At 41.5% G+C, this 16,088-nt stretch overlaps 1 protein-coding gene across 1 annotated transcript; it reads left to right on the top strand.

The window, feature by feature from the left end:
- Positions 1-1,164: 1,164 nt before the first annotated feature.
- On the top strand, positions 1,165-4,802 carry edn1 (endothelin 1). Its single transcript, XM_055893794.1, has 5 exons — positions 1,165-1,578; positions 1,874-2,033; positions 2,143-2,292; positions 2,658-2,783; positions 3,736-4,802. Exons 1-5 carry the CDS (start codon positions 1,518-1,520, stop codon positions 3,854-3,856), a joined length of 618 nt encoding a protein of 205 aa, XP_055749769.1. The 5' UTR covers positions 1,165-1,517; the 3' UTR covers positions 3,857-4,802.
- The last annotated feature ends 11,286 nt before the right edge of the window (positions 4,803-16,088 follow it).

Below are 16,088 nucleotides of genomic sequence, written 5' to 3'. Positions count from 1 at the left end.
ATCTTAAGGCCTTCCTACGTGTATATGTAAAAAACAATTATAGATCTAACTTCATTGGAATATACCTACAACTTTTTAATAAAAAAAAAGAAAATTGATCAATTTTGTTAAAATATCTCCAAAAGTTGTGATGACACACAGGACATTTTTTTTAGCAAGAGGAGTGGCAGCCAGGGAAAGTGTTACACAATACTTCCATACAGAATCTTTCCAGATCCTTGATATCCTTCTTCTGCTCTTATGGACTGCCCTTTTCAATTCAAACCGCATGGTTTCAATAAGGTTCAAGGCCGGAGACTGAGATGGCCATTGCAAAAAAGTATTTTGTGGTCAATTAACCATTTCTTTGTGGATTTTGATTAGGCCTTGATCCTGGGTTATTGTCTCACTGGAAGTCAAACTCACCACATGTGTTCATGGCTGAAGATATCTATTTTCATGTAATCTGCCCATTGCCCCCGCCTGGAGTTTGATAAAGGGCATTGGCACTTGGATTGGAACCGGAGCTATCGTCAGATGACATGAAAATAGAGCTCTTTGGTCACACACAGCAGTGGTTGGTTTGGCGTTGAAAAACAAAAGCATATTCAGAAAAGTAGGCCTACCTCATACCTAAGGTAAAATACGGTGGTGGATGTTTGATGTTATGGGGCTATTTCACTTCCATTGGTCCTGGGGCCCTCGTTAACTAGACCATTTTAGCCAAAAACCTGGTTGACTCTGCCATGAGGCTAACAAATTTCCACAAGTGGATCTTCCAGTAAGACAATAACCCGAAGCACTAATCAAAATCCACACACACACACACAAATGCTATTTTTACAACAAAATGAACATTCTGCAATGTCCATCTCAGTCACCGGACTTGTGGTTTGAATTGAAACCTGTGGTTTGAATTGAAGAGGTCAGGCCAATTCTCCAATCAAGCCTGTGTAGTTATCCTCGCAAGGGGAGAGTGCTAGAGTATTGAAAACAGGGTTGCCAAAAATGATGGACCTTACTATATATACATTCTTTGGAAAATAAAACGTTTTAGAGGGCTGATGCGATTGTAAAGCTAATACATTGATACTTGGTCGCCATCTACTGTAAAATGTGTGCATTTACGTCTTCAGAACTTCCCTGGTCAAAACTTGGCTCGCGTCGCCGCCCTCCTCCCGGCGTCTCCATCCACAGTTCTTATCTTGGGCTGCACGTTGCTTGTCGGTGATTATTAACAAACAGCATTGTCTACGAATAAGTCAAAGGACAAAACTGTTTACACGCGACTGCAGGGGGAGAGGGAGGAGGTGGTAAGTGCTTAGTATATAAAGGGCAGAAGGTGCACATGTGGAGCCACTGACAGAACCGTGCAAGTGGAATGCTGTTGCACTCCTTTGTGAACGTACCTTGTAGGCGAACGTACGCAGTTGGCACCGTGTCACTGTTTGCTGGCTTTTTGGAGCCTTTTCATTAAAAAGGGAATATTCCATTTTGTGAACAAGATTATTCTAACTGTACTTAAGAAATATCAAAAAATGGATATTAGAATACTTTGCTCCATGTTGTCAATGGTGTACTCTGGAATTTTACATGCAGGTAAGATCTTCCAAAACGAGCCTCATGTTTTAGCAACTATTGAAAATCTTGTGTTTTCAGTATTATTTGATTCACTTTTTTAACATGAATGGCCACAATAGGCTAGGTAACAATACATATATTTTACACTCTTTAATCCTTAAGCAGCAAAATGAATCCAACACAATAACTGCGCAATCGTAGTCGATAAGTAACAATAGCCTATGCAATAGCATCTTATATTAGAATTTCTGCCATAGGTTTATCAATATAATAGTATTCAATTTAGGTAATTAACATACTTTCTCCCTCACAGTCTCATCCGCTCCTATGGAAGAGGATACAGCGGCTTCCACCACAACCACCACGGTGCCAGTGCGCCACATCAGGAACAAGCGATGCTCCTGCGCAACGTTCCTGGACAAGGAGTGCGTTTACTTCTGTCACCTGGACATCATATGGGTCAACACGCCTGAGTAAGTCACTTTTCCGACCGACAATTGATTATATTTATTCTATTCTATTGTTATATGTAATGTAACTGGCTTGGTTACAGTGGGCTAATAATTTCGTTAATTTCTTTAGGCGCGTGGTTTCCTACGGTCTGGGCAACGCTTCTAGAAAGAAGCGCGCCATCAAGGATCCCGCCATCTCCAAGCAGGACCCTCGCTGCAAGTGCGTCCATGAAGATGACAGCACATGTACCAACTTCTGTCAGCTTGAAATTTACCTGAGGTACAACATGTTATGTAATATTAGCCCAATAACTTTAGTTAAAACATATCTAAAACTTCTTACATTATGTTGGGTAATTACGCGCGTTCCATTCTGCTACTGCTGTGTGGATGTTGCAACATTGTAGCTTATGATAAATAAATCACCTGTGCTTGGTATTTCAAAACGCCTTCTCTATTTATCTTGGCAATCTATTCAATTCGATTCTCATTTGAGCTGCCAACAATGCAAATCACCGTAACCTGTGTGAACAGGTTTACACGTCGTCTTGTTATTTCCCCCCCTTAAATGTTTCGAAACTATATGATTAATGGAAACCCGACAGACTCTATGTTCATGTATTGTGTACTTTCGCTCTTCTTCAGATACGCTGCAGCAGCAGCAGCAGCAGTAACGCCAGACACAGCGATCCACCCCGCCGTGGGCGCTGACTGTGCTGAGAGGCATCAGTGCAAACACAAGTTGGCAGCCAAGACGAGTAGGATTAAAAGGTAAGAAGAGAATACCACAGGTCTATTTGCTAAATAAATGGACATTGTAATTATAACCTCACGAAAGATAGACGCAATCTAGCAGGGTGCATACTTTCTCCGTTGGTAAAACTGTAAAAGGATCAGTGCGGCTGTGAAGCTCAGGCGTCACGCATTGTATAGTCAAAGGGGGATGTAAAGACGTTATTTGAGAGTGCTGGCCCTCAAGCATAGTATATTATGGGAGAGAGTCTCACTGAAATATGAAATGTAAGAATATGAAAGTTTAGAAACAACAAAGAAACTGTTTTCTTTCTCTAATTTATTTATGTGATGGAATTTCCCCACTCAGACTGAGGGCATGTATCACTTTCCCTTGCATAAATGTCATAGTGATCCCTGTAATGGAGCCTTCACCTGGCACAGCTCTTCTCATGTGGCATCAGGGTTGGAAGCCTCAGTCAGGCGCCAGTGTCTGCTCACAGTCATAAAATGGAACATATATGGCAAATTGCTGAGCATTTAGGTTTGATGTGTCAAAAGAAACCTGCAGGCGATACAGATGTAGGATCTTAATTTGAGCCAGTTTATTACAGCAGGAAAATAATCCTGCAACAACATGAAATGTGAATTACTCTATGTTGATTATAGTAAATATACATTTTTGTAAGAGTTTGATACATTTTTTGTAAAGGGAAAACACACATTTTTAACTTCAGAAGCCTTTTTAAACCTCAAATACACTGCAAGTTTACATTTATTGCATTGCAAGAAAGTTCTCCTGCAACGGGGTGACCAAATTAAGATCCTACATCTGTATGACAGGCCAGGCCAACCTTGTGGTTTTAGTATGCAAATAAACATCACCTGAATTCAACAGTCTTTATAGCCCTTCAGGGGATAAATACAGTTGTATTGAATTGGGTTAAGTCTAATCATTGGTGTCTAATGTGTCTCTCCTATTTCTCTCCAGGGTGAAATACAGAGACCAAAAAGCAGTGGGCCCCTCAGCTCTTGGTGCCACAGTCAAAGCTCGCTTGCTGCTGGAGAAATGGATGGTGGGACAACAACACAGGGCACGAGAAGAGAGATGAGATGTCCACATACTCTGTCTCACACACAGAGGGCAGAGATTCATCTATCTCTCTCGATCCACCTGTCATTGGGGACTCATATGATTTGGTCCCTCGAGATGCATTGGATACTCCACAGGAAGCCTGATACTGGACCCCATGTTGGCTCAGTCACGGTGTGGGTCATTAAAAGGGGTGAATGGCAGTGATGGTGGGTGCAGTGTCATAACGTCTCCACTGGACTTGTCCTTCTTCATCAGAGAGATGTAGATGGTTGGAGACACATGCAGGAGAAATGCAATGAACTTGAGTCAACCTTATTGACACCACATCCTAAAGACAAAGACGGACACTCGATGGTCCTCCTGTGTACTGTTGACACACCTTTGGACTTCAGCAGCAACCCTCAAAGAGAACTTTCATAGCTAATAAATTGAATGGCTGAAACTTTACTCTATGCATGCCTCTGATTATCACTGGGTTTGAGGGACAGCTACACAACAGCATCAGAAGCACTGTTGCTGCTACAGTGTATCCTGTCCAAAGTTCTTGTGTCTGCTCTCTCAAGAAAACATTGGATTCATAGAAGATCACAATCTCATAGACTTATTGAATTGACTCTATGACCTGGCATAAGAAACACAACTGATTGATTTCAGGCGTTATCACAGTTTGTCTAAGTTTCACTACTTTTGACAACAGACCTTTCCAAATGATCTTATGGTTATCCATTAGAACGTTAGCGTTTTCTGATTATATTTGGTTCTATTTATTGGCGTCTGAGATTTCTCTATACACATTGTATAATAATTAATGCACATTGTTCTGTCCCTATGTTTTATTTATTCAATTTATTTATAGCCATATTGGCCCCATCCATGTGATAATTGTATGTCATTTCTGTGAAATGCTTTTGTCGCCAAGATACATTTGGCAAAACTTAGGGAAATAAATTGTCACACTTATTTAAAATCACTAAATATCTCCTGGCATTCCTTCTGTTACACTCACATCACGTCTGGATTCTCAAAAACACCAAATGAGATGGTTCAATTCAAGTAGTTAAAGAGATGCATCAAAGTGGTTAGTGATAAAAACAGGTGATAAAATCAGATTTATGAATAATCCTTAGAACGATTGATTTCAAATCAGTGACCTTTCACCGAGTCTGAGCTCTTGCCTCTTTGTTTATCATCTGAATTACGGAGCAGCAGAGAAACCACAGCAGTGGGAATGGGATCTGTACTCACAAAGATGTTTTAACATGCACTCCCCTTCACTGCTACACACAGCCAGGTAATACCAACCACAGGCAGCCTCTGAAGACTAGGACTGCATCCCAAATGGTTTCCAATTCTCTATGTAGTGCACTACTTTTGATGGGGCTCTGGTCAAAAGCAGTGCACTATATAAGAAACAGGGTGCCATTTGGGATGCATGTTAGCATTGAGTCAACAGTGAATAATGAGGTCCATAAAGAACAGGAATAAACAGAAGTCCTTTGAGCCCCAGTGTGTATCCCAAATGGTACCCTACTCCCTAAATAGTTCACTACTTTTGACCAGCGCCAAGTAGTGTACTCTTAAGGGAATACTGTGCCATTTGTGACGCACTCTGAGACTGTTGGGAGACCTGGGATAATGTGAGAGAAAGTGTTAAATAAAAATGATTATATGGAAGCTTACCAAAGCGTGATATGAAAAATAAGGCTAACCTCAACCTTTTATCACTGTGCTAAACCGATGCAAACTTTACAATTTGTCAAACAGCTGCAAGGGAGAATCTCTTGTGTGAATATCAGGACAAAAGTTACATGCATTGCTTAGCTTACTACATAATTTTAGCTAGTCAGAGGTGCTTTTCATCTGCATTTCAATCAAGAAATGTGTCAATTTTAGGACAATTAACTGTACATTGAAGTTCTTCTTATGAATATGCAAGCGTTGCTTTCATTTTACAGATACTCCTATCCAGATTGATTTACAGAAGTAATTAGGGTTAAGTGACTTGCTCAATTGCATATCTACAGATCTTTTCACCTAGCCAACCTGGGGATTCAAACCAGCAACCTTTTAGTTACTGGCCCAACGCTCTTAATCCTTAGGCTATCTGACACCCATTTTCTGAGACAAGTGACTTGTGACTCAACAAAATGTACACATAAACAGTTTAATAAAGCCTTAGTCACTCTGAAGCCATTCTCTAACACCAGCCCTGGCCTTAGACCCACCTTCCTCCAGTCTCTCTGTTGAGACATAAAAGCCATTATTTACAGCTGGCATCTCTTAATCAGCCTTTACCAAGCCTGAAGGGCCTTAGTGTCCTTGTTCCTCCTCCACAATACACCCCAAACTCCTGACACCACAGCAGATGGTTGCATTCCTTTTCTTTTCATTCTAATCAGCCCTGCTATTATCCCCTCCACTGACTTCCCTATCCTAAATGGCACCTTATTCCCTATATATTTTTTTATTTTTATTTTTTTTACCGTTATTTTACCAGGTAAGTTGACTGAGAACACGTTCTCATTTGCAGCAACGACCTGGGGAATAGTTACAGGGGAGAGGAGGGGGATGAATGAGCCAATTGTAAACTGGGGATTATTAGGTGACCATGATGGTTTGAGGGCCAGATTGGGAATTTAGCCAGGACACCGGGGTTAACACCCCTACTCTTACGATAAGTGCCATGGGATCTTTAATGACCTCAGAGAGTCAGGACACCCGTTTAACGTCCCATCCGAAAGACGGCACCCTACACAGGGCAGTGTCCTCAATCACTGCCCTGGGGCATTGGGATATTTTTTTAGACCAGAGGAAAGAGTGCCTCCTACTGGCCCTCCAACACCACTTCCAGCAGCATCTGGTCTCCCATCCAGGGCCTGACCAGGACCAACCCTGCTTAGCTTCAGAAGCAAGCCAGTAGTGATATGCAGGGTGGTATGCTATAGTGTAATACTTTTGACCAGAGCCCTATCGGCATTATGTGGGGAATTGGGTGCCATTTGTGACGCAGATTCACTACAGGCCCATAGAACTCAATAAGAGCAGTGATTGGGGCCAGTGTGTGAGTGTGACCCGGGACTAAATTCAAACTGTCCTCCATACTCTGTGTTGTTTTTCACTGGCTGATTGACAATCAGTGGCAGCTCTGTAAAGATGCACTTACACATGAGAAGGATAGCATTGGCTCACTGAATGTAATGGTTGTTCTTTAGTTTTGTAACATACATGTGTGTGGGTTATATGTAAGTTACAACACTAGAACATAATATGTGACATTTGACCAGTGGCCTACACTAAGTGTACAAAACATTATGAACACCTGCTCTCTTCGTGATATGGACTGACCAGGTGAATCCAGGTGAATGCTTTGATCTCTCATTGATGCAACTTGTTAAAGGCATTTCAATCAGTGTAGATGAAGGGGAGGAGACAGGTTAATTAAAGAAGGATTTTTAAGCCTTGAGACAATTGAGACATGGATTGTTTATGTGTGCCATTCAGTTTCCTGTGTGTATCAAGAATGGTTCACCACCCAAAGGACATCCAGCCAACTTGACACAACTTTGGGAAGCATTGGAGAACATTGGCCAGCATTCCTGTGGAACGCTTTTGATACCTTGTAGAGTCCATGCCCCGACAAATTGAGGCTGTCCTGAGTGCAAAAGTTTTGTACACTCAGTGTATGTTCTGTATTGAGTGGTATACTCTGTTGGATTATCTCAGGGTTCAACTTCAACAGACCCTGTAGAAGTCTATTGACATGTCAAAACATCTTAGCTAATCGGGTAATGCTATGCTCGTTACACTGTGAAATTCTCACTACATGACTCCTTACTGCATTGCAGAGATCACTTACTGTGGTTTTCAGGCCATTAGGAACTGAAGAGGTTATGCCACATGCCAGCCTATAATAGCCTAGAGCCTGGAGAGTAGAACTGGATAGCTCTTTGATGGTATTTTCAGCACCTCGGGCACTTTCTGCATCTTTTGCAAAGCCGAGATTACTGTGCTGAAATTGCTTTGCTTCAAACTGTCAGATTTCCCCCTCTTAAATCTCAGCCTTGCACTCAATGCATGTTACACAACATGTGTTTGTGGTGAGTTCCAAAAAATAGACGTTTTATGTATAACGCTGTTTTATGTTTTTACAAAATCTTCAGCATTTCTTAAAGTCCTTTACTTCCAAACTATTCGATCCCTCCTCTCTAGATTGTATCTGTCAATCAGATGCCGGCTACAACAGGTGCCAGAGACACACACGCAAATAGAAGAAGAAAAGTCTACATTTCCTTACCAGCTTATTTAGCCAAATAACAAATCAACAGCAAACATTGTGCCTCTGGCCTGTTCTGAAGAACTGTCTCTACTTTGATGGTGTTTTTACAGGATTTCCTGTTGACTACAGGGGAAAGATTTTATCAGAGATCAATCTAATGATATTTACACTCTGATCAGATGTTTGATAACTGTTATGTTTATTGCACCAGTGGTCAGTAGTGATGATAATGACAACAGTAATGATGGTGGTGGTGCCCTTTATAAATGGTGGTGGTGCTCTTTATATGGTGGTGGTGCTCTTTATATGGTGGTGGTGCTCTTTATATGGTGGTGGTGCTCTTTATATGGTGGTGGTGCTCTTTATATGGTGGTGGTGCTCTTTATATGGTGGTGGTGCTCTTTATATGGTGGTGGTGCTCTTTATATGGTGGTGGTGCTCTTTATATGGTGGTGGTGCTCTTTATATGGTGGTGGTGCTCTTTATATGGTGATGGTGCTCTTTATATGGTGGTGGTGCTCTTTATGTGGTGGTGGTGCTCTTTATGTGGTGGTGGTGCTCTTTATGTGGTGGTGGTGCTCTTTATATGGTGGTGGTGCCCTTTATATGGTGGTGGTGCTCTTTATATGGTGGTGGTGCTCTTTATATGGTGGTGGTGCTCTTTATATGGTGGTGGTGCTCTTTATATGGTGGTGGTGCTCTTTATATGGTGGTGGTGCTCTTTATATGGTGGTGGTGCCCTTTATATGGTGGTGGTGCCCTTTATATGGTGGTGGTGCCCTTTATATGGTGGTGGTGCTCTTTATATGGTGGTGGTGCTCTTTATATGGTGGTGGTGCTCTTTATATGGTGGTGGTGCTCTTTATATGGTGGTGGTGCTCTTTATATGGTGGTGGTGCTCTTTATATGGTGGTGGTGCTCTTTATATGGTGGTGGTGCTCTTTATATGGTGGTGGTGCTCTTTATATGGTGGTGGTGCTCTTTATATGGTGGTGGTGCTCTTTATATGGTGGTGGTGCTCTTTATATGGTGGTGGTGCTCTTTATATGGTGGTGGTGCTCTTTATATGGTGGTGGTGCTCTTTATATGGTGGTGGTGCTCTTTATATGGTGGTGGTGCTCTTTATATGGTGGTGGTGCTCTTTATATGGTGGTGGTGCTCTTTATATGGTGGTGGTGCTCTTTATGTGGTGGTGGTGCTCTTTATGTGGTGGTGGTGCTCTTTATGTGGTGGTGGTGCTCTTTATATGGTGGTGGTGCTCTTTATGTGGTGGTGGTGCCCTTTATATGGTGGTGGTGCCCTTTATATGGTGGTGGTGCTCTTTATATGGTGGTGGTGCTCTTTATATGGTGGTGGTGCCCTTTATATGGTGGTGGTGCCCTTTATATGGTGGTGGTGCTCTTTATATGGTGGTGGTGCTCTTTATGTGGTGGTGGTGCTCTTTATGTGGTGGTGGTGCTCTTTATGTGGTGGTGGTGCTCTTTATATGGTGGTGGTGCTCTTTATATGGTGGTGGTGCCCTTTATATGGTGGTGGTGCCCTTTATATGGTGGTGGTGCCCTTTATATGGTGGTGGTGCTCTTTATATGGTGGTGGTGCTCTTTATATGGTGGTGGTGCTCTTTATATGGTGGTGGTGCTCTTTATATGGTGGTGGTGCCCTTTATATGGTGGTGGTGCTCTTTATATGGTGGTGGTGCTCTTTATATGGTGGTGGTGCTCTTTATATGGTGGTGGTGCTCTTTATATGGTGGTGGTGCTCTTTATATGGTGGTGGTGCTCTTTATATGGTGGTGGTGCTCTTTATATGGTGGTGGTGCTCTTTATATGGTGGTGGTGCTCTTTATATGGTGGTGGTGCTCTTTATATGGTGGTGGTGCTCTTTATATGGTGGTGGTGCTCTTTATATGGTGGTGGTGCTCTTTATATGGTGGTGGTGCTCTTTATATGGTGTTGGTGCTCTTTATATGGTGGTGGTGCTCTTTATATGGTGGTGGTGCTCTTTATATGGTGGTGGTGCTCTTTATATGGTGGTGGTGCTCTTTATATGGTGGTGGTGCTCTTGATATGGTGGTGGTGCTCTTTATATGGTGGTGGTGCTCTTGATATGGTGGTGGTGCTCTTTATATGGTGGTGGTGCTCTTTATATGGTGGTGGTGCTCTTTATATGGTGGTGGTGCTCTTGATATGGTGGTGGTGCTCTTGATATGGTGGTGGTGCTCTTTATATGGTGGTGGTGCTCTTTATATGGTGGTGGTGCTCTTTATATGGTGGTGGTGCTCTTTATATGATGGTGGTGCTCTTTATATGGTGGTGGTGCTCTTTATATGGTGGTGGTGCTCTTTATATGGTGGTGGTGCTCTTTATATGGTGGTGGTGCTCTTTATATGGTGGTGGTGCCAGTTTAGAAAATGCTGTCGTAATGCTGTACTGATAAACATTCACATGTTTAACATTATCACCATTTAAACTTTCCAAAAGCCCTCCAGCCCCTAAACCCTGATAACTCATTTCAAAAGACTCACTGGGTCTTTGTACTTTTCCATTCAGGTTCCAAACTGTGGATCTGTTCACCCAAGACAGAGAAGACGACCTTTCATGACGTCAGTATGCAGAGGTTATGTTAACCCCCTAATCCTTTCTCTAAAGTGTTGCTGTCTTGTGGTGGATAGCAGTTAGTTCATCAGTGTACCTGGATGCTTAAAAAAGGTTAACAACTTGTGGACAGGCCCCGAGCCTCTAGCAGTCCTTGCAACAATGGTCCTCACCTTCTGAGTTATGCAGCCTCTCTGCACGGGACTCCCCAGAGACATTAGCTTTGGTGTAACTCATTAGGCTTTTGAATAGTTCCAGCTTCTAACATAATAGCCCATTACACCACAAGGAATCTCCTCGACTCGACAGGAATTTGCGAGTCTATGATGCAAACAATGGGACTGTGTGCTAGATACGTCAGGGAGGGGTGGCCAGACCTTAGCCTCAGCCGCCCTGCCCCAGCCGCTCGCTACCTCCACACACCCTGTTATCCAACTCCCAGCAACGCCAGTGCCAACGGATCTCACGAAACCCTGCTCGACCACAGGGACTAACCTTACTGATCCTCTATGTGCCCTGGTGCACACTTCTCAGGCGTGATTATGGGAATTAGCAGCACTCTGTCTGAATGCTGCAGTAATCTCTCTCTCTCTCTCTCTCTCTCTCTCTCTCTCTGTCTCTCTCTCTGTCTGTTTCCAGTCATTTCAGCTAGGAGCACAACAACTGAATCAACTTAATCAAGCATTCTGTTTTAACATGCAATCTTTGGAAATGTTTGAAATACGCAACTTCATGTACAGTACTCTGTACTTTGAGCAGCGGTGTCCCGGCCACAGATAAAGCCTAGTCCTGGACAAAAAAACTATTTTCGATGGAGATTCTTCATTGAGCTTGCTTTAACTGTGTCCGGGAAACTGTCACTGAATGTACAATATCTCTTCGCATTTTTCCTTTACAGGTTTTACATAGGCCATACATAACGACAGGCATTACTCATGAAAGGTTCCAGATGTAATTATTTATCATCTGTAAAGTTAATCAACGTCAGACAAGAGAATGCCTCAAGGCCTGTTATCCAGAGAGAGCAACGCCTGCCTGCCCTACCTGCCTGTCTTCTCACAACAAAAGCTCCAACCAGAGGAATTAGCTGCAGGTAGTCGTATTTTTGGATCAGGAGCGTCACGCCATAGAATGTTAATACCGTGTAGAGCAGGAATACCTTTGCCAAAACCACAGGTGAAGTGTAGTTCACTGTGCAGTTTAATGTTGGATTCTTTTCAGGATCATAAATTGCTCCCAGTGGCAATTGGGTCTGGCTCCAGCAGATACTGTACCTTCTCACACCACAGATGCTGTCAGACATGCGAGATGAGACAGGATGTGGAATGGTGCCAGAGAGGATGGTGCATTACTGCCACCAACAGCGGGTGTGGTGAAATTACTTTTAGAATTAGACACTACTAGCTAGCTAGCACAGACGACAGGGGCTAGTTACCAGTATCTTTGCTAGCTAGTTAGCTAAGCTACTAGCTAGCTAGCCAGTGTAGCAATTTTTTAAGGTGACAGGCAGTTAACGCACAAGCAACAGTGGTGATTTTTGGTATTAACATTATATATAAAAAATTATAAACTAAATTCATCCTGAACACATAGCTAGCTAGCTAGTGTAACAGTATAACTTTATGTCCGTCCCCTCGCCCCTGTTACACTAGCTCTCCCACTTCATATGTAAAGTTATCACTCTCCCAACGTCGACCACTACGATACTAACGTACTAATATAACACTCTGGATCAGAGCTAGTGCCCGGGCTGGTATGTGCTTAGCACCCCGAGACCTTGGAACACGTCACGAGTTCAGGTTTTTACATTATTTTATTTTTTTTATGTATTTATTCATAATACAAAAATCAACTTACATTGCTACATCAAACATGTCTAGCAAACCAAACACAGGTATTAACAATGCTCAAACATACAAAAAATAGAAAAATAAAATACAAAAAATAAACAATTTAAGTGCAATTATATTCACTCTGAAAATATCTTATTATAATGATTCATGAAGATGTTATTCTTGTTGTTATTCACTAGGGTTAGTGTTTTAACCTCTACCGAGCACCTACCCCGGGTCCGGGAGCACCCCCCACCCCCCCCCCCCACACTGATTAGCATCGCTAGCATAGCGTCACAATTAAATAGTAGCATCTAAATATCATTAAAGCACAAGTCCAAGACACCTAATGAAAGATACAGATCCTGTGAATAAAGCCACCATTTCAGATTTTTATAATGTTTTACAGGGAAGACACAATATGTAAATCTATTAGCTAAACACGTTAGCAAAAGACACAATTTTTTTTTCCAGTTTCCAGTTTTCCAGTTTTTTTCTGCGTCAGTAGCTATCACTAATTCGACTAAATAAAAATATATAAAGCCACTAACCAAGAAACAACTTCATAAGATGACAGTCTGATAACATATTTATGGTATAGCATAGTTTTTTTTGGAAAAATGTGCATTTTTCAGGTATAAATCACAGTTCTACATTGCAGCTGCAATTTGAAATAGTGCCGACGCAGCCAGAACAATTACAGAGACCAACGTCATATAACTAATTACTTGTCTTAAAACATTTCAGAAAAAATACACAGCGTACAGATATTGAAAGCCCAACATCTGGTGAATCCAAACAATATTTCAGATTTATTAAATGTTTTATAGCGAAAACAAAATGTAGCGCTAAATTAGCATAGCCACGCCAGCCAGAACCAGCTGGGCGCCCACGACCAGTTCACATGCACGACAGATATATGAAATAACATCGTAAATTGGGTCTTACTATTGCTGATCTTTCATCAGAATGTTGATCAAGGTGTCCTTAGTCCTGATGAGTCGTTCCCTCCATTCATAATGGCAACTTTCCCTCTTCATTTAGCATAGGTACTGGTCGACTGGCACGGTTCTGTCCAAAGTAAAAAAAACTCACAGAACGGAACATGGCAAAACTCCCGAAAAAATTCAAATAATCTGATTAAACTATATTGAAAAAACATACATTAAGATGATATGGTCACATGTATCAAACAAACTTCGAGACGGAGATAGTTTTCATCCGTAACGGCAGCAAAACAGTAGACAATCGCACCTCCAAATCGCGCGATTCAGAGAACCGGAAGTTGTCGGTCACGCCAAAGAAATAGGTCTTATTTCACGTCAGTACAAGATAAACAAAAAATTTCTCCTCTGACGTCCTCTTGACACCCAGAGGAAGACGAATGAAGTGTGTTTCGGGTCATAGGTGGCGTGACCATATATAGGCAGAGCGTTGAAGCGAGCATACACATCTTGCATTCTTCTTCTTGGTCAGGGAAAGTGCTGTCAAATGACTTCTGTTTCACTCAGAGACAAAATTGAAACAGTTTTAGAAACTATAGATTGTTTTCTATCCAATGGTATTAATTATATGCATATTGTAAGAGCAATAATTGAATAAGAGGCAGTTTAATCTGTAGTGGAAATTATGCTAATGCTAAAACAGCACCCCCTGTATTCTCAAGAAGTTAATAAGATAATAAAATTAAATCAGAAAAATTGGTAATTTTGGTATAGAATTTTGGAATTTTTGTTTATGTATGAAGTATTTGGCAACACGAATAAAAAAATTAACAATAATTTCAGTGGTTTTGTTATCATTGCAATAGTAACATATTATATATTTTATGTTAAAATTATAGGCAGTGTTCATAATGGTAAATAAGTACTTTGCAAGGTTTTCCCAAAATTCTGACACAAATTTACAGTCAAAGAACAAGTGAGACAGATTCTGTCGCAGATATCATCAATAGCCACAAATTTGGAAATCATAGAGTTACATGGATATATCTTATGTAAAATTTTGAAGTGCACTTCCGTAACTTTGTTTGGTATACAGTATTTGTAAGGCCTTAACCATGCATTTTTCCAGACAATGTCAGTGTAACGGATGTGAAATGGCTAGCTAGTTAGCGGGTACGCGCTACTAGCGTTTCAATCAGTTACGTCACTTGCTCTGAAACCTAGAAGTAGTGTTGCCCCTTGCTCTGCAAGGGGTGGCTTTTGTGGAGCGATGGGTAACGACGCTTCGTGGGTGTCAGTTGTTGATGTGTGCAGAGGGTCCCTGGTTCGCGCCTGAGGTCGGGGCGAGGGGACGTACTAAAGTTATACTGTTACATTGATGCTGTTGACCCGGATCACTGGTTGCTGCGGAAAAGGAGGAGGTCGAAAGGGGGGTGAGTGTAACGGATGTGAAATGGCTAGCTAGTTAGCGGGTACGCGCTAGTAGCGTTTCAATCAGTTACGTCACTTGCTCTGAAACCTAGAAGTAGTGTTGCCCCTTGCTCTGCAAGGGCCGCGGCCTTTGTGGAGCGATGGGTAACGATGTTTCGTGGGTGACGGTTGTTGATGTGTGCAGAAGGTCCCTGGTTCGCGTCGGGGGGAGGGGACGGTTTAAAGTTATACTGTTACATCAGGAATAAGCATGTTCCAGAAAAACTTTCCTCTCGGTGTAAGTTGGTTTTGTGAATGAAGAATTTGTCTTATATATTTATTACAACAAGATTTCTCAAGTAAGCCTTCCAATCTGAGTTCTGGATAAACTTTGTGATCATTCCCAAAATTAAGATGACTTTTCATAAGTGTAGTTAGACCACTGGGAACGGCTTTGATCACAGAAATAAACTATCTGAAAGGTATTGGAAACTCTTTCATTGTTATAAATTGTTCATATGTGAGAATATTACCCTTGTTGTCGAAAATATCTAGAACAAAGTCAATATTCCTCTCATGCCAGCTGGGGTAAAACAATGACGTATTCCTTACAGTAATGTCTGAATTATTCCACAAAAGAGCTTTATGAGGGGAAAAATTGTGCAGGAAACATATTTTCCAGGCCATTAAAGCTTGTTGGTGAAACCTAGCCAATTTAGCAGGTAATCTTTCAGGAATATAATTACATTTCAGTAAAAATCGAAGACCTCCCAATTTATTTAACACATTATTTGGAAGGAAATACCATATTGAGTCAGTATCGAGCAAACATTTTTTCAGCCAGTTTATCTTGAAAGTGTTATTTATGTCAACAAAATCCAACACTTCTAGACCGCCTTCAGCTCTTTTGTTAGAAAGGACAGATTTTTTTAGTTTGTGAGACTTATTTTTCCAGATGAAGTCAAGAAAGGTCTTATTGATCTCTTTACAAGTAGCTGGATTTACATATAACGATAATGAGGGGTACACAAAACGAGACAGTCCCTCTGCCTTGGACAGAAGTACTCTCCCAAGTATAGAAAGATCTCTTTGTAGCCAATTATTAAATATATTTTTAGTTCTCATAATTTTAGGAGAGAAATTCAAATGTTGTCTGACTAAGTGTTTTTTTTGACAGATGTATTCCTAAATA

Source organism: Salvelinus fontinalis, chromosome 32 (genome assembly GCF_029448725.1).
Source record: "Salvelinus fontinalis isolate EN_2023a chromosome 32, ASM2944872v1, whole genome shotgun sequence".
NCBI lineage: Eukaryota > Metazoa > Chordata > Actinopteri > Salmoniformes > Salmonidae > Salvelinus > Salvelinus fontinalis.
This window is presented reverse-complemented; position numbering and strand designations above follow the sequence as displayed.

What these genes read in the sequence shown, in the direction of transcription:
- edn1 (XM_055893794.1), top strand. Translation starts at nt 1,518, where the DNA reads ATGGATATTAGAATACTTTGCTCCATGTTGTCAATGGTGTACTCTGGA. An exon ending in CTCTGGAATTTTACATGCAG is followed by an intron (nt 1,579 to 1,873) that starts GTAAGATCTTCC and finishes TCTCCCTCACAG; the next exon opens with TCTCATCCGCTCCTATGGAA. An exon ending in AAGACGAGTAGGATTAAAAG is followed by an intron (nt 2,784 to 3,735) that starts GTAAGAAGAGAA and finishes ATTTCTCTCCAG; the next exon opens with GGTGAAATACAGAGACCAAA.